The 19,051-nt window shown below is 35.9% G+C and overlaps 2 protein-coding genes across 3 annotated transcripts in view; one reads left to right on the top strand and one right to left on the bottom strand.

The window, feature by feature from the left end:
- Positions 1-3,352, top strand: part of LOC106880164 (FAU ubiquitin-like and ribosomal protein S30) — a 5,707-nt gene extending 2,355 nt beyond the window's left edge. Inside the window, exons 1-5 of one of the 2 annotated variants that reach the window (XM_014930004.2) lie at positions 698-854; positions 1,496-1,579; positions 2,736-2,874; positions 3,023-3,078; positions 3,173-3,352. In XM_014930004.2, coding sequence (XP_014785490.1) covers positions 1,505-1,579; positions 2,736-2,874; positions 3,023-3,078; positions 3,173-3,298 — 396 coding nt within the window. In that variant the 5' untranslated portion in view covers positions 698-854; positions 1,496-1,504 and the 3' untranslated portion in view covers positions 3,299-3,352. Of the gene's footprint in view, positions 1-697; positions 855-1,495; positions 1,580-2,735; positions 2,875-3,022; positions 3,079-3,172 lie in introns of those variants that run through there. The other variant, XM_014930003.2, reaches the window with a different exon arrangement.
- LOC106880162 (DNA mismatch repair protein Msh6) overlaps positions 3,349-19,051 on the bottom strand; it is a 31,777-nt gene continuing 16,074 nt past the window's right edge. Inside the window, exons 16-35 of the mRNA XM_014930001.2 lie at positions 18,433-18,643; positions 18,238-18,307; positions 16,921-17,059; positions 15,964-16,072; positions 14,724-14,886; positions 13,481-13,561; positions 13,268-13,363; positions 12,389-12,479; positions 11,091-11,145; positions 10,110-10,210; positions 9,773-10,002; positions 9,228-9,360; positions 8,325-8,423; positions 6,549-6,668; positions 5,290-5,377; positions 4,462-4,551; positions 4,176-4,330; positions 3,737-3,871; positions 3,582-3,649; positions 3,349-3,492 (exon numbers count right to left, since the gene is read on the bottom strand). Of these exons, the coding sequence (XP_014785487.1) occupies positions 3,426-3,492; positions 3,582-3,649; positions 3,737-3,871; positions 4,176-4,330; positions 4,462-4,551; positions 5,290-5,377; positions 6,549-6,668; positions 8,325-8,423; positions 9,228-9,360; positions 9,773-10,002; positions 10,110-10,210; positions 11,091-11,145; positions 12,389-12,479; positions 13,268-13,363; positions 13,481-13,561; positions 14,724-14,886; positions 15,964-16,072; positions 16,921-17,059; positions 18,238-18,307; positions 18,433-18,643 (2,301 nt within the window). The 3' untranslated portion in view covers positions 3,349-3,425. The remainder of the gene's footprint in view (positions 3,493-3,581; positions 3,650-3,736; positions 3,872-4,175; positions 4,331-4,461; positions 4,552-5,289; positions 5,378-6,548; positions 6,669-8,324; positions 8,424-9,227; positions 9,361-9,772; positions 10,003-10,109; positions 10,211-11,090; positions 11,146-12,388; positions 12,480-13,267; positions 13,364-13,480; positions 13,562-14,723; positions 14,887-15,963; positions 16,073-16,920; positions 17,060-18,237; positions 18,308-18,432; positions 18,644-19,051) is intronic.

Raw genomic sequence — 19,051 nt, 5'->3', positions numbered from 1 at the left:
ATTCGGTAAGAAGTGAATGTTTTTAGACGGTAAGGTATGTTGAAAAGCAATATTTGTAAGAGTGAGAAAGAAACGAAATCGGTACGAAGGGGGAACTAATAAAAGAAACCATTTTCGAAAAAAAAAATTTTTTTTTCATCTCCGACGTCCGCCTAATTATTTTTTTTTGTAGGACATTTTCTTACAAATGCCTTTTAGATTGGTGGACGCGCGCGCTCATCCCACTTTTTCCTTACAAGTTTCACTTTATTGTAGGTATGATGACGATAGTATATAATGTGTGCGGGGCCTTTTTTTTTTTTTTTTTTTAAACCCGATGTAATCATAATCTACACCTTCTGAAAGTTATGAGAAAACGAAATCGTTGGGACACACTAATGAGGATATTACTTCCGCATTTTATTGAGCCTATTGTCATGAGACAGTATGGACATTCATTTGGAAGTTGGGTTGTTTTTCAATTGAATATGATTAAAGCGCACAAAGTACTTTAATTTGTGTAAAACGAAAACCTAATAGAAACTCAGTAACCAAACACAAATGAACAATTGCGACACATCGTGAAATCATCGACATCGATTTTTCATGCTTGTTGCTACTGGTGATTGCACCATATTTCAAAAAGTGTCGCAATTGTTGTGTCTCGTTATTGTATTTCTAGAAGTTGAGTTGGCATAACTACTGGGTTTTACCCGTCTGGGGGGTAAAACCCTGTAGTTATGCCGTTGAGTTTATTCTTTATTTGTTGATCTGAGAGACCAGGTACACGAATCGCTTTTTAACTTTGATAACTAAGAAACATTACTGGATTCGTTTGTATTTACATTTTCAGTGTGAATTGAAATTTAGGCGCGGTAAGTGTTTTCGTTGACAAAAGACGAAAATTTTATGTATTTCTTGTACAAATAATAGGTGGTTTTTACAATTATTTAAAACAGAATAATTGCTCAGTTTTTTTTTCACTCATTTGAGATATTTAGCTGATCCAGCTTAACGTCATTATGGATGTGTTACAATATGTCTCTACGTTCCTTAGTTACTTGCATTTTGAAGGGAAACCTTTCATTTTTGACGAAGATGTGTCGGAACTTCTTGCAAAATTATTGAGATTGGTATTCAGTAAAGTTGGGAACAAATTAGCTTGTTTATTTATCTATGATCTTTCCCTTATCAAAAATGGTTTGTAATTAACTGTTTATGTATATATGCAGGGCAGCCAATTTTGGGCTTTTTTTTTTTCCCTACTTATTTGTACTATCTTTAAAATGTTGGAACTTACAAATCCCCACATCACTAATTTACAGTGAGCTGTTGCAGTGTAAATTACCTGAATCTGTTTTGCAACCGGACTTACATGTTACAAGCAATAGTTTACAAAGCTTTTTTATTAATCCTCTCAAGAGTATAAAACTTCCTAGTTTTGCAAAATTATCACTGATTCATGAGTTGGGTTTTGCAGTTTCGCTTTCTAATCTTTATTTCTTTCTTTTGACAGAGATTCAAGATGCAGCTGTTTGTAAAGGCTAATGAGACTCATACCCTCAGTCTGATGGGGAATGAGACTATTTATGATATCAAGGTAATAATGCTTTTGTCTTTCCATTCCAGTTATTTGAAAATTTCCTAGTTAAAATTGAGAATTTAAATCGTTTTTTTTTTTTGCGCACCCCTTTGATTACCATTTTTACTCATGTGGACACCCGTTGCCAATTTATGTTTAAAATAAACTTCACATATTTTTATAACAAAGTGTTAGGAGACAAGCACTGGCATGTATACACATGCAACAGGAACTTCCACCTGCCAAATTCAATTACAAGGCTTCAGTTGGCCTGAGGCTATAGCAGAAGACACTTGCCCAAGGTGCTATACAGTGGGGCTGTACCCAAAGCCTTGTGGTTGAGAGTCAAGCTTCCTGACCACACAGGCATGTCTGCACCTACTAAAGGCACCCAGTACACACTAAGAAACCATGCCAGATCAGATGGAGTCTGATGCTGCTTGCCAGCTCCATTCAAGCTGTCCAATCCATGCTAGCCTGGGCAATGAGATGATGGCAGCACAAAATCCTATATGGGCCTCAGTTGAGAACTGCTGGCCATCTAGCTGTAATGTATTCAGCCAATCCATTCGTGCATAAGACGAGCAAGATGATTAGTCCAGTTGCAGTAGTTATTGACAGGGGGTTGGGATTAGTAACTTTCATATGGTCATGCTCTGGTATGGCAAGTGGGCAGCAGTTCAAACTGAAATAGCCTCAAGCTGATTCATCCTAGTACGACGACCATGGTTAGCTTACTTCGTTCTTTATACTTCATACATTGTTTGCTTGTGCCATAATAATATGGCTGCAGATCTAAGATCAGAAGGAATTTAATATATAGACATGTCATCTGTCATGGCCTGGAGTGATATTTCTTAAGTAGATACTGCAAGAGCCATTTGTGTGGTGATTGATTTGAATTGTTGAAGGTGGTGTTATAAATATGTTCTCATCTAATAGCTAAAACCAGTTGAAAGAATAAGCAATTCTTTGTTGCTCTGATGAGTAACTAGTAAAGCTGTTCAAACTTGATAATGAAAATCACTTCACTGGATTCTCACATAAATGTAGGAGATAATTAGATACCAATGGAGTGAATAGAAGTTTGGTGGCATTGAAAAGGCTAGAGATGTATGCATGGTAATGTTTCTTTTGAAATCTTGAAAGACTTATTCTATATTATACATTTCAGAACATGCTTTTCAATTTGGGTGGATTTGATATCAATGAGCAAGTTTTAACATTCAATGGCTCCCCACTTGCCAATGATTTCTCGATTGGGTCATTGCAAGACATGAACACTCTTCACTTGGATATGAGAATGCTTGGAGGTGAGTGATGTTTTATATTGCTTGTAGTCCAACCCATGCCAGCATGGAAAACATGTTGGATGATGAGTATTGCAAGTTATTTGTTGTCATTTTATATGTACATTTAGATTTGGTGAATTGTTTCTTAAACTGTTGTTTTCTCTAACAGGCAAAGTCCATGGTTCTTTGGCTCGAGCTGGCAAAGTGAAGGGACAAACTCCCAAAGTAAGTTTTCCTTTTTTTTAATATCCCCATCTTGTTAGAAGCATCTTTTGATGTGTTGGGGTGATATAATGAAAATGGACCTTTTCTTTTCCAGGTGGAGAAGCAAGAAAAGAAGAAACAGAAGACTGGTCGTGCTAAGCGACGCATGCAATACAACAGGAGATTTGTCAATGTGGTTGCTGGTTTCGGACGAAGGAAAGGACCAAATGCCAATTCTTAGTGTTCTGAAAATGTAATTACTAAACTTGTAATAAAATAATTAAGACATAATAAATTTGTTTATCATTTATTTTTTTTTTGCCAAAAATTGTGTACAGGTTTAAAACAATAAAAGAGAAGTATAGTAATCAGCCAATTGCTTGCACCATCTGTTTCAGTTCTGTCGGATTTTTTGCATCAAATTTCCATAGATCTCTGCAAGAAAAGTAGATTTATGTAAGTTGCTGGTTAAATAGTAACTTGGTTTACTTGCACAGTTAAAGGAAAATTAAATGGCTTCGTACCTGATCAAATGAATGCGTTGGGTCTTATTCTCTAATTCTTTGGCTTTTTTCACACCATTGGTTATGATCTGGTGATAAAATAAAAATGTACATGTCGCTTACAAATATTTAGACAAGTGCTTAAAGATGGCTGGCCATATTAAAATTCATCTTACCTCATTGGGAATACTGGCCAGTCGTGCAGCATTGAAGCCATAGCTTTTAGGACATGCCCCTTTTACAAACTTGTACAAGAATGTTATAGTTTCCTGGGTTGGATCATCTTCACTCTCGTTTTCTACCATACATGCCTTTAAAAAAGGATGGAAGATATTTTTATAAAGTACACACCTCACCAAACACTGCCTAAAAATATTCCAGCTTTGAATCTTAGATAATTTGTCAAACTCCTTGTGCTTTCTCCAATCACTAAATATCATTGGTGTCCACTGTTTGTGAAATTTTACAAGTTTTCAAACCCTTATTGAACTGAAATTACTATATATATATATATATATATAAAGAATTGGTGGAAGAGATTATACGGTTAACTAGATATATATGCTCAATGATCTTATATGCTATCACACAGCCATTTTCACACTGGAGACTTACCATATGTCCAAGCCGAACATTGGGATCACTTGAAAACATGTCAGTCAAAGAATGGTAATGAGTTGAGAATAGTGTCCTGCAATTGATAGTCTTCGAGATTTCCTCCACTACAGCAGCTGCAATAGCAGTACCGTCATAGGTTGCAGTTCCTCTGCCTACAAAGAGATCATGAAAATGATTCTTCTAGTACATTGACAATTTATAGAACAAGATATTTTAACTGAAGTTTAATCATGCAAATATATTCAGATTAATAGATCAATATCAGTTTTAAGAAAAAACTTACCAAGTTCATCCAACAATACTAGTGAATTCTCTGTTGCGTGTTGTAGGATTGAAGCAGTTTCACTAAGTTCCACAAAGAAAGTACTTTCACCTGGAAAATATTGTACAGCACAGTAATTTTGGCTGGTTCCACATGTAAAAGTAATACTAATGCAATTGTAGTTTTAAAGTGAGTTAAATTAAGTCTTCCATTAAAATTTCAGTTTATATTCCAAATACTAGATTAATAATGACCTTTTACTAAATTCTTTATTACCTTCAAAATTTGATGAAACAAAGGTGTATTTCAACAGAAATATAGTTAACAAAAGCGTTAAATATAAAAATTGAATATCAGTACAATATTGCTGCATTAAAGGTGACATGCAAGGGGCCTCTCTCTATCAATTCTTATCCTAAATAATGATAGCTATACTTGGGATATAAATTATATAAATGCTTGCATGGGTCACAATGTTTCCAAGCAAGATAGTATTTGGCCACGGCCAAGTAATATTTACCACCCACCCACCCCCTTTTTTTTTTTTTTTTTTTGCAGAATATTGGAAATAAATGATAGTGACACTCACTTATAACTATCATCCACACAATACATACAACAGGATTCTTTCAGTTTCCATCTACCAGCCCCAGGTTATTGAAGACATTTGCTCAACATTGTCAGAAACAGACACATTGTATATCATTTTCATTCAACTTAAACCTTTTTTTTTTTTGTTTGGACTTCCATCATCACTCAAAAGTTAATAAAGTAACTACATATGCAATGAGGTGGGGGGGGGGGTCAGTTGAAGCTGGTCTTACAACAAAAGGAAAACTGAACACATACCTGCCATAATTCTGTCGTTGGCACCTAAACGAGTAAACACTCGATCTACTGGAGTTATCCGACATTTCTCAGCTGGCACATAACAACCCTACAGAATGAAATCACAATTTAAACATGTTTATTCTAACTTCACACCTGTCATAAATAGAGAGAGAGAATTAAATGTCAACAGAGATTCTTCTTCCACAAACTGAACACTCAAACAACAAATTGCAATAAAAGAACCTCACAGGCCCCGTCACCTATGAACATACGATGTACTTTATATACAAAGGTTATGTTTCCTATATGTGCACATCATCATTTAACGTCCGCTTTCCATGCTGGCACGGGTTGGACGATTTGACTGAGGACTGGCAAACCAGATGGCTGCACCAGGCTCCAATTTGATCTGGAAGAGTTTCTACAGCTGGATGCCCTTCCTAACGCCAACCACTCCAAAAGTGTAGTGGGTGCTTTTACATGCCACCGACACGAGGGCCAGTTAGGCGGTACTGGCAATGGCCACGCTCAAGTGGTATTTTTTACGTGCCAGTCCAGCAGCACTTGCAACGACCTCACTCGAATGTTTTTTCAAGTGCCAGTAAGGCGACGCTGGTAACGATCATGCTCGAATGGTGCTTTTTACGTGCCATCTTTCTCATATATAAATATATACAGTAATGCCTTGATATGAGTAAATGTGCTACTGGAGGTCGCTCATAAAGGAGAGCAATTTCCCAGAGTAGCAATGAAATTTTATGCTGTCATTTTACTCCATTGCTGTATAGACACATCAGAACCAGTATTGCCACACAAACAAAATGGCTGTTTACCCTTTTTATATTTATTATAAAATAAAACTCATAAACCCAGGATCTCATAAAGCGGATCATTGTAAAGTAAGGTATTACTGTATATTATTCTGCAGTCTGATGATGACCTAGTTGATTGAAACCTCGAAGTTAACAACATTCTTGTATAAGAATAAATTTGTACTCTACAGAAGTATAGAGTAATGTAAAATTGCTTTTATTATAATTGAACATAGAAAACAAACATTCATCATCATCATCGTTTAACATCTGCCTTCCATAAGTGAGGGAAACTAAAGAAGGCAACAAGTAGCAAGTTAGCTGAACTTTGTAGAAATAATTGATAATCATTAAAGTGAATCCTTCAATAATAACAATTTTGAAAGCAATTAAGAAGTTTTTAATCAATCACATAATGGGGAAAAAAAAAATTATCAAGAAGGAGTAAAAGAAGAAAATAAATACCATCTGAGCCATGACAACAATTAATCCAACTTGACGCATCAGTGTAGATTTCCCACCCATATTGGGACCAGTTACCAATACTACTTGACTATCAGTGGTGGGGTCTTCAGTTTCTATGTTCTGAAAATAAATGCGAGAAAGATGTAATTACTTCATTGAAAGACTGCTTTGTAACAGTACAGTTTTAGAGCGTTCTTTTCCTTCTAACAAAAACAAAAAAACGGGGGGGGGGGGTGAAGCAATGACTATCAATAGTGATCAGGTAAGGGTACAGAATCCTCGTCGCTGAAAAAGGTAGCATTTTCGTTGGTTACAGTTCATAAGGTTTGTGTGTGTAGTCATAGCAGCATCACTTATACTTGAGCAGTTTTCTAACATAGGTCTTAACTGCCATGTCTTCTCCTGATGTTGTAAATGACTTTTGCTGTTGGCACTCCGTCGCTTACGATGTCGAGGGTTCCAGTTGATCTGATCAACGGAACAGCTTGCTCGTGAAATTAACGTGCAAGTGGCTGAGCACTCCACAGACACTCGTACCCTTAACGTAGTTCTCGGGGATATTCAGCATGACACACTGTGACAAGGCTGACCCTTTGAATTACAGGCACAACAGAAACAGGAAGTAAGAGTGAGAGAAAGTTGTGGTGGAAGAGTACAGCAGGGTTCGCCACCATCCCCTGCCGGAGCCTCATGGAGCTTTAGGTGTTTTCGCTCAATAAACACTCACAACGCCCGGTCTGGGAATTGAAACCGCGATCCTATGACGAGTTCGCTGCCTTAACCACTGGGCCATTGTGCCTCCACTTGTAAATGACGTACATCAGTATTAATGTACTTTCTTACTCCAAAGAAAAAATCTACTCATTGAGATGCAGTTTCAGCCAATATTACACAAGCATAAAAAAATATCAGTGTGACTTTCTTTTTAAAAAGATTTACCATCATCATCATTTAATGTTCATTTTCTACAGTGGCATGGGTTGAACAGTTCAACAGGAACCAATAAACAAAAGTCCAACGACTACATTAACATGGTCTCTACAGCTTGATGCTCTTCCTAATGCCAACATTTCAAAGACTATAATGGATGCTATTTTCACAGTACTGGCACTAGTGAGGTCAGCAAATACTCGAAAGACCCCCCTGGGGTATAGTACTGAATGAGGTGACAGTATGATAAAGGGACAGGAACAAGTGTCTTGCTGAAGAAGTGAATACATGGCTTCCCAGTAGGTCATCTATGCTAAGTTATTGAAAACAAGACTGTAAATTTTCTAAACTAACCATTCTATTAACACTTTAGCTTTCAAACTGACCATATCTGGCCCAAATTTTCATTTGTTTTATATTTGAACCAGCCAGATCCAATCTCTCATACCTACCCTAAAATGTCATTCTGAAAATACACCATTGAAATCTCTAAGCTACAACATAATGCATGATTAATTCAAAACAACGTCAATAAATAAGCTTTACATCATCACCATCATCATTTAACGTCCATTTCCATGCTGGCATGGGTTGGACAGCTTGACAGGAGCTGGCAAGGCCAGGGACTGTACCAGGTCCCATGGTCTATTTTGGCTTGGTTTCTACAGTTGGATGCCCAACAGAACAATCTGAATGCTAAAGGGTAATTCAAGAATTGCTGAAAATTCACTCCAAACATCCAAATGTTGATTATGTGATCATAATCAGAACCATATTAAAATATTTCATAAAAAGAGAAATAAAAGAGAAAAAAAAACAATAAAATGTAAAAGAAAAAAAGCTTACATCTTTTACTCCAATCATCATATCATTGGGAATAAAGTCTTCAGCAGCAGACGACCGTCCTATGCAAGGATGACGTCCATCACGTATCAAAAGGAATGGCTGAAACAACGAACATATTTATTACAAGTTATACTCGATGAAATGACTCACAAAATATATGGAATATTATTTTCAATTTTCTGTGGCTCAGAAAATTCTTCTAATAGAATATAAGAGAAATTAGAACTTGCATTCGCCTTCAGATCAAATTTTCTGATAAAATTGCAGCTTAACAGATGCACTGCTATATATCCCCTTCGACACATTTTTTAAATAAATTATGAAGTGTACATCATTTAACAACTAATTTTCTGTGCTTGCATGAGTCAGAATTAGTTGAGACAGACTTTCAACAGTCAGATGTCCTTTCTGTTACCAGCCCTCACTTGTTTCCAGGTAAGCAACATTACCCCGTGACCAGTTTTTGCTGAATATTGGAAATGAATGACACTGCTTGTATGATAGCAACACTAACAACTATCAAGCAATATCAAGATAAGGAAACACACACACAATAGACTTCTTCCAATTTCCATCTACCAAATCTGATTTGGTCGGCCCAGGGTTTTAGAAGACACTTGTCCAAGGTGTCAAACAGTGAGGTTGAACTTAAAACTATGTGGTTGGGAAATGAACTTCTTAACCACATTGCCACTAAGATTATATCCATTTTTCTTTAAGGTTCTTCATTAATTGTGACATCCTAGAATTTTTATTTCCATTATTTTATCTCTCCAAGTATACTAACACAAAAACAATGAATATTGGAAAGAAGTAATTCTCATATGACTATGTTAGTTCACCAGAAAAATCAACACAAATAAATTGTAGAAAAGCAATAAGAAAGAGAATCATAAAACATACTTTGGAATCTGCCTCAGGCAAAACAATTTCTGGTCTGCAAATGGCTCCTTCGCCACAGCGACTGTATTCAGCCAAACAGAGGAGAACATCAAGAACAGCTAAACACTGGACAGCTTGGTCCCACATCTGATAACTGTTGCGACAAATAACTTGAAATGAGACTATAACTCCACAAAAACTCCAAGAACAAATACGTTGGTATTAATTACATTTCAGAGGGAAAGGGTACCGATAAAGATGAAAAAAAATTAGAAAAACTGACCGTCTGATGCTGAGGAGTTAGTTACCTCCCTTAATGGCCATCATGCATGTTTAAACTTTTAGTAGTTTGAAATAAGTTAGGAGAAACTGTTTCATAAACATCATAACTAGAATAAATATCTAAAAATGAAAACTAATCCATTCATTGTATCATGGAAAAGTTTTTGACATTCTAGACTTATAGGTCTCATGTTTTTTAATCGCCAAACTTTTCCTGAATATGTACACGGATGCCAAAAACAGAAAACAAACAACTATTTCCTTATAATGAAAATTTTACTCACTCCGTATCAAATTGATGAAATATTCGCCGCATGGTATCCTTCAAAGCTGCAGACTGTCTATCTTCAGCATCAGTCATTTCAGCTAACATTCTCTCAATCTCTTTTGTACGGTACCGTTTCCATCCTTTCTTGGAAGACATTAGCTCATACTGATTTGGTACTTTCTTACACATATTTTCAGGCACTTCCATTTGATAACGGTTCTTACCAGTACCCCAATATACCATAGACTGGAGACAATGAATGCAAAGGCAAAAATTCAGAAACAGCAGGAACCAAATAGAAAGTACTATATAATTAATATATAATTGAAATATAAATTAAATTTAAAACTTACTTTACAACACATCAACTGTCTTTGTTGGTCTAAATATCGATCTAATGCATTGGTAGTTTCTTTGATATCTTTTACAGCACCATCATAATCAGAATCAACTCCTGCAAAGAAGAAGCAAATCAACTGCCAAATTCTTATAGCACTAACACAGTGAAGGCAATGATGATAGTGACGGATGAAAACAAATGGAGCAGTCAGCCTCCATGCTCTTAAATATTCCAGAGTTTCCAAAAAATATAAGGAGCAGTGTGGTAAAGAGTTTGCTCCTCAACCATGCTGTTTCAGTTCCACTGCATGGCAAGTAACTTCTACTGTAGCCGCAGGGGAAACAATCCCTTGTCAGTGGATTTGGTACAGAGAAACTAAAAGAAGCACGTCTCACACATAATATATATGTACATATATATATCTGTTTTGCCTAGACGTTGCATGATAGTCACGAGTGTAATGATCAAACAAACGCTATCCTTTGTCTCCAGTCATGGGAAGATATTAATCAAGTGGGGGCTAGTGACAGGAAGGGCATCCAACTGTAGAAAATCTGCCTCAACAAAATTTGTCTGATTCATGAAAGCATGGAAAAGTGAACAACTACATGTTCAGAAACACACCACAACAACCCTGGTTAATTAGTTTCTATAACTTGATTAGAATGAGGTTAAGCCATTTGGGGAAATTGTTCTAATATTTGAGAATTATATAAATATTCAGTTGTTGGGTTATTAAATCAAGATTCAATATATTCTACCTCAGCAAATTTCATCTGACTCATGCAAGCATTTTAGTAGATGTTAAATGATGATGATGTTTATGTAAATCACACTATTCTCCATAATTAACCATCTTCAGGAATACACACATACACATTTATAGTTCTCATTTCTCATTTGTCCACTCAGAAGTAAGAGAGATACATGTCAATGAAAACTTTAAGATAGGGTGAAAATTTATGTGTAAGTATTAAAATAAATCATTACCTACCTTTGTTAGGAACTATGACCCCATCTTTCTTAGCTTTGTTGTGATCAAACCCATTCTGATTTAAGAAAAAACAATACCAAAATGTAACAATCAGCCAAGTAAAACCAACTGAAAAATCAAGCTTTAATGTCATGTTAAAGTTTCATATTTGACAGAGACCATAAAATTATTAACCATCTTACTAACAATAACTCTGAGCACCTTTTCCAACTCCACCTGTCTAACACCCGTGGACATGTTTACAAAGTCAGAAAACAGCACAGCTCCCATGACTTTCGGAAACACTTTTTCATGCTAAGAGTTGCTGATGTATGGAACAAACTGCCAGCATCAGTTGTTAGTTGTCGGAGCACTGCATCCTTCAAAACTTCCATGCTTCCTGAGATTCGCCAACACTACACCTGATGTTCCCCCCTCCATACACACGCAAGCATGTATCTGACTCATACACTGTTCACTTTCCAGGCATTTGTACAATACTGCATATGCTTTATGCGCACTTTTGACAAGTTGTAGTGCACCTGAGCACTGTATACAATAATTTCATTATTATTATAATGAATATTATTTTTATTTATATAAAGATTGAATCAAAATTTATTTACAAGGAAACAAAGAAATAGAAAAAAAAGTGGGGGGGAGTTAAGCTGCAGAAGATGAGAGGAAGGTAATATATTCCAGAACAAATGGGGTGTTGTCACACCCTGTGAACATGACCATGATTGTGATGCCACAGAGAATGGCCAGAGACACCTGCTACAGCAGCCACCTCACCTCATGGGGCTCAGTCATTCAAGTAACTAATCCTGATATTGCTTGCTAAATTACAAGATACATTTTTACAGAGGAATGCAGACATCTTCACTGGTAACACCCCAACCAATATATTTAAACTACTGAACTTTTAATTTAAATGGTTATACATAGTCAAAGGCATGGCTGTGTGATTAAACAGCTCACATTGCAACCACTTGGCTTCCAGTTCAATCCCACTGCACAGTACCTTGATGAACTGTTTTCTGCTACATAGCCTAGGGCTGACCAATGCCTTGCAAATGAATTTGATAGACAGAAACACGCTTGTCATGCACGTTTGTGTGTGTGTGAGAGAGAGAGAGGGGGTCTTTGTGTTTGTCCCTCAGTGTCACTTGACAACCATTGTTGGTTCATTTACATCAGCATAACTTAGTAGATCAGAAACATGGGAATAATGAAACGATGTAGAAAAAAAATTAAACATTGCCATTACATGAAGTATTTTCTTTAATAAAAACATATTGATTTATGTAAATACCTACATCAAAATATTTTAGTTTTTCTGCCATATCAGGGAAACAACCAGAAGATGATGAACTTTTCACAGTAACTGTTTTTCTCAACAGAATAGATCTGTAATCGAGACCATTAAACTAGGATTACAACATATTACATGACACTTAAAATAATGATGTATTGTGTTGATAAATGTTACCTCAAACAAGAAAAATGTTTAACAGCCAGTCATGAGGTCTGTCTCAGACCACTTTTCCCCAAAATATTTTTTTTTTTCACCCTTTAATACATGTTGCATGGAAATTTATTACACTGACCAAACAAAATATATTGTTTTTGTATTTGATTAGCAAGATTTCTGATGTTAATTCCTGTGTTGAAACATATATTGTTGCATCTCAGAAATGTCATTATACCAATAATAAACACTGGTTCTATTTCACTTCTTTATTTGAACTGAGGACTGGCAAACCAGATGGCTGCACCAGGCTCCAATCTGATCTGGCAAAGTTTCTACAGCTGGATGCCCTTCCTAACGTCAACCACACCGAAAGTGTAGTGGGTGCTTTTACGTGCCACCGGCACAAGGGCCAGTTAGGCGGTACTGGCAACGGCCACACTCAAAATGGTGTATTTTACGTGCCACCTGCACAGGAGCCAGTTCAGCAGCACTGGCAATGACCTCGCTCGAATGTCTTTTCACGTGCCAGTAAGTCGACGCTGGTAACAATCACGCTCAAATGGTGCTATTTACGTGCCACTGGCACAGAAGCCAGACAGCTGCTCTGGCAATGATCACGCTCAACAATTAATATTTTAACTCTTTCAAATATATCAACTTATGTATGTATGTATATATACACATACACACAAAATTAGACACTTTAAAATGAAATGATACTCACTTGAAACCATCAACTTTATCCTGAAACGGTTTTATTATTTTTTGAGCAACTTTAAATCCTTCCAAAGCAGAAATGAAATCTTCGATTTTCCGTTTACTAAAATGTACGAAATTAAATTTGATTTTTTTACAAACTCAAGTCTTAGAAAAAGGGTAAAATGAAGATAAAATACATGGATCATTATTAAGAGAAGGTTAAAAACATCTCTATTACCTGTATGTGAGACTTTCATAGAGAATTGCACGGTTATCAGGGTGTTCATTACTCCGATTAGATAATCCAAGAGCATGAATTCTTAAAAAATGCAAAAAGAATAAAAAACAAAATAAAATAACTGACAACTCATGTATATAGTTTAAGAAGTTATTCTTCACAAAAATTTTTTTAAACTGGACTTTCCAGGTTAACTTAGTTTTTTAAAAGGGTTCTATTTATACTATATTTTGATTAATTAAATCTTTGATACGTAGATACCCACAAATCCTTCCTTCAGTCAATTCCCAAAGCCAATATTTTCAACAGAGTTAGATGCAATATAGTAAATAACCTGTGTTTGAAACCAACCAAAAATGTGTACTGGATTAGAAGGAATATTGAAAATTTAACTTTTGATGCCACCTTTGATACTATGATATAAAAACACTCATTTTAGAGTTTATGTATTTCAATCAATGCTTTGCATCAAAATTTAATATAATACGTTTTTGTTCATATATTAATAAAGGGAAACATTATTTACTAAAACTCTCCAAATATTTTCAAAATTAATTAAATCACCAGCAGAGTATTTTGTTAAAAATATGGTTATGGAAGAATAATTAATTGCAATATTTGACAAGTAATTTTATTGATTTCTGATCAATGAACAGCAGCTATTTTAACCGATACTCTACAAAACATCATTGCTAAAATAATAAGTTTCTAATTAAGGAAGAAGGCCAGTAATTTTGAGCAGTGGTTAAGTTGATCCCATCAACTACAATACTTGACCAGGACTTCATTTAATCTATCCCAAAAGGATGATTAGCAAAGTTGACCTCAACAGAATTTTAACATATGCTATAGAAAATTGGAAGAAATACCACGTAATAATTTCTTTTTTTTTACCTCCCAAAGATCTAATGATTCTGGCAGTTCTTCACACTTGTTTCTGATTTAAGTACAAGAGCAAGTTTTGAGAAGAATGGGCTAGTCAATACTGTCAAATCCCGTACTTCCTTACTATGTTATTCTATCAACTCCATAAAGTTTAAAGGTGAAGCTGACCTTAAAAGGATTTGTTTGAACTCACAACATAAAGAACCAAGGCAAATACAAGACATTTTGTCCAACGCCTTACCAATTCAGGTGAATGCAATTGACTACTCCTTCAAGCTTCTCCACCATACAGCCATGCAGATTGATATTTAAATGATAATAGAAATAGAAATATATATATATATATATATACACACACCTGCTCAAAATTCTTTCCAAATCTGGGAGTTTCTTCAGTAGTTCCCTTGTCTCAGCACTTACATCTGGAATGTTCATCAGATCTTCAAGACTATCCAAACGGTCATTGATAGATTTTGGGTTACACAAGGGTGCACAAAGCCATGTTCGGAATAGACGTTTCCCTGCCAAAGCCAAAAGAATATTCCACTTCAAATATATAATCACCATCAAAAGCAAGAATCCATACAAACCTCTTTAGCATTACAACACTTTGGTTTTATGGTAGTATTTCGATGACTGGCACCCGTGCCATTGGAGTGCTAACAGCACCATCCGAGCGGGATCACTGCCAGAACAGCAATCTTGCTTCCATGCCAGTGGCACGTAAAAAGCACCATTTGAGTGCGATCGTTTCCAGCTTCGCCTTACTGGCACTCGTGCCGGTGGCATGTGAACAAAACATTGGACTGACTCCTGTGCAGGTGGCACGTAAAATACACCATTTGAGCGTGGCTGTTGCCAGTACCGCCGGACTGGTCCTCGTGCCGGTGGCACGTAAAAAGCACCCACTACACTCTCAGAGTGGTTGGCGTTAGGAAGGGCATCCAGCTGTAGAAACTCTGCCAGATCAGATTGGAGTCTGGTGTAGCCATCTGGTTCACCAGACCCCAGTCAAATCGTCCAACTCATGCTAGCATGGAAAATGGGCGTTAAATGAAAAAATGATGAAGATGGCTTCATGCAGTTGCTAGATCTGCAAGATATCACCTTCATCATCGTTATCATCAGATCATTTGATAGAAACCAATCATCATCATCATTTAATGTCTACTTAACCATGGATCAGACACAATGTGTTGAGGCAGACTTTCTATGGACAGACACCCTTCCTAACACCAACCCACAACTTTTCAGGTGAAGAAATATTTCCGCATAACTAAACATGTTTTTCACAGAAGACTGGAAACAAACATCACATCCATAATGGTGATGCTCATTTACAACCATTATCTGATGTCAAGCAAAGGTACAGACGCATGCACACACACACACACACACTACAGGCTTCCTCCAGTTTCCATTTATCAAATCCACTCACAAAGCTTTGGTTGACCCAGAGCTATAGAAGAAGAAACTTGCCCAAGATGCCATGCAGTTGGGAAACAAGCTTCTTAACCACACAGCCATGTGTGTGCCTCCATATATCATATAAGTATAAGTTAAATAAATGAATAAACATAAAAATAAATTCTATTTACCAAATGGCGTGTTGCAGTGATCCAGTTTTTCTAAAAGAGTTCCTTCTCTCGAACCATTCAAACCATTTTCTGTGATGTCCAAGTTACACAAAGTGACATCATCCAGGACCTGACAAGCATAAAGCAAAATATAAGAATGTAGTTCCCCAATCCACTGAACCATAGAGCTAGCAAAGACCGTTTTTGTTGAGAGTATCTGAAACAAGTTGTATGTGAGAGTTGTATAGTTAGCGAATTGCTACATGATTTTATAGTGCTCTTGCAGTCTGGAGCAGAGAGTTCGTCCACCATAGAATACTTATTTACAACTAAACACACTGTTTACTAGTACAGTGTCTTGGCTCAGAAGCATTTCTAAACTGGTCAGAAATGATGTGTCCAGCATAGAATACCTATTTACAGCCAAGCACACTGAGCATTTAATAGTTTAGTGTCTTGGTTCACAGACATCATACCGGCTAAAAATTTTGTGTTTGGTTGATCCACCAGCTGTAACTCTCATAACAGGTGTATTTGAAATCAATGTGCAAGACCTATGGCTTGTAAGAGTGCAACTACACTAGCATACAAGGATGAAGATGAATACATTCACCTCTGTTTATCATATATTAAGAATTTACATTCAATTGTAGATCGAATAGGTTTACAGATATAGCAAGAAATGTTGAAGTGAGATCTCAGGAAATATTGAGTTTCAGAGATGAGATGACAAATATCTTTTGTCATCTCATGCCGGTGGCACATGTAAAAGGCACCTACTACACTCTCGGAGTGGTTGGCGTTAGGAAGGGCATCCAGCTGGAGAAACTCTGCCAGATCAGACTGGAGTCTGGTGTAGCCATCCGGTTCGCCAGTCCCCAGTCAAATCGTCCAGCCCATGCTAGCATGGAAAGCAGACATTATATGATGATGAAAATGATAAAGAAGGCAAGTCTTTTCAGACAACACATAACTTACCATATGACGTTTTCCAGAAAAATTCCTGGCCACGGAACTGTTTGGAACTGATACAGAATTATTTTTATCAAGAGGGACATATTCTTCAAAATTCTTCATAGACAGCAATTCTTCATCCACTAAAGTGTGTTTCAAATACCTAATTAATTGCAATTACAACAAATTAGAAAAATATAAATGAATTTAATTAGAAAAAAATACAATTTTTCTTAGTATTTAGCATCAATGGGGTCACTATTTTGAAATTAGTTTAATAATCCATCTGAATTAAAAATTATTTATCAAGCAAAACGCTTAACGGACCGCTTGCAGTTAATTGTGTCAAATTAAGCAGTTGATATTGCATTAAATCTGAATAGTTTCAAACAAGTAGTTGAAATGAAAATATGAAAAAGACCATAGGATGAAATTTTACTGCTAAATTTTTATCCTCTAACACCCAATTTCTTATAAATTTGATATTAAAGCCATTCATAAGAAGATATGAATGCTTACTTTGCAACCACTTAGTTTCAAGTTCAATTCCACTGCACAGCACATTGGGTATGTGTCTTCTGCTACAACTCAAGGCCAACAAATGTCTTGTGACTGAATTTGGTACATAGAAACGGTGTGGACACTTGACGTATATATATACTCAGACACATACAAATAAATAAATATATATATATATATATATATATATATATATATACATACATATACACACACACACACATACATATGTATATATGTCAGTGTGTGTGTCTATGTCAAAACCAATTCTTGACAACCAGTGTTGTTTATTTATGTCTCCATAACTTAGTTCAGCAGAAAAGACCAACTGAATAAATACTAGACTTGAAGTAAAACAACGTAAGTACTGGAGATGGTTTAGTAAATTAAAATACTTCATGACAAGGCTGCAGCCCAATGTAAAAAGTAAAAGATAAATTTATTACTGGATTATTATTGTTAACGGATGAGGAGGAATGTCTTCCTAGTGGGATATGTATTGAAGAAAGCAAAGTATCAAACTACCATAAATTAGCTAATTCTGATTTTTATATCAACATCTAATTCAATTTCAAATCATCATTTAATGTCCGTTTTTCTTGCTGGCATGGGTTGGACGGCTTGACAGGAAATGACCAGCACAGGTGCTTTTTATATGGTACCGGCATGAGTGCTTTTTGCATGGCACCAGCATGGATGCTTTTTACGCGATACCAAAATGAGTGCTTTTTAAATAGCACCAGTACCCCGTGACACCAATTTTAGGTGTTATTTCTTTTTCTTTTAACAAAGATAAGGAACAAAACAGGAATATGTATTTACCATAAGATGGCACCAAGAGCTGATACTGCCAAGACAAAACCATCTGCAGCACTAGAATTCAATGCATCACCTACAAACAACAAAATGTTAAGATAAGTTAAAACAAATCTGAGTTATACACAGCAAGTGTTTTTTAACAATTCTTAAAAAATGTCAGCACCAAATTCTTAATGAAATAAATTTGCCATTACTTACTATCAGACAACATTTTCTTCAAGGCAGCTGGCCACACAGTCTCTTTGGATTCTTCATCAACAAAATAATTGCATTCTGAGAGGGTTTTTAAAGTTTTGGAACTTTGCCAAAATTCTGTTCCAGGGTTTAATCCTTCTTTGATGACATTTCCAGGAAGATTGTTGATTATCTGCATTGTCTTTGGGTAGACTTTACCACGCTCATAAAGAATCTGAAATTGTAATTCAATGTCATTTCAAATCCATAACAATTGCAACAGAAACAAACCAACAAATATCTAGATTCAAATGTAATTTTCACTGAAAGGATCTGACTAGCCCAAGGGCCCATGGTGGTCGTAAGACAAGATCCCTTGACAGACTGGCGGTGCAGGATTAACCCTTTTGTTACCATATTTCTAACCAAATTACACCCCTTATGTGTTTCAATTAATTTCTAACATAATCATAAATTTAGGCTGGTTTCATTAAACAACTCTAACTTTTTTATTTATCAACATATTAATGTGATTTTTGGAAGATAATTTAATGAAAGGTTCTCAACCAATTCTATACCAAAATTTTTGTCACAAAGTGACTTTAATTACAGGTAAATACAGGTAAATTCAACAAAATAGAAA

Source organism: Octopus bimaculoides, chromosome 4 (assembly GCF_001194135.2).
Source record: "Octopus bimaculoides isolate UCB-OBI-ISO-001 chromosome 4, ASM119413v2, whole genome shotgun sequence".
In the NCBI taxonomy this organism is placed as follows: domain Eukaryota; kingdom Metazoa; phylum Mollusca; class Cephalopoda; order Octopoda; family Octopodidae; genus Octopus; species Octopus bimaculoides.
The sequence above is the reverse complement of the archived record's forward strand: the minus strand, read 5'-3'. Positions and strand labels throughout refer to the sequence as shown.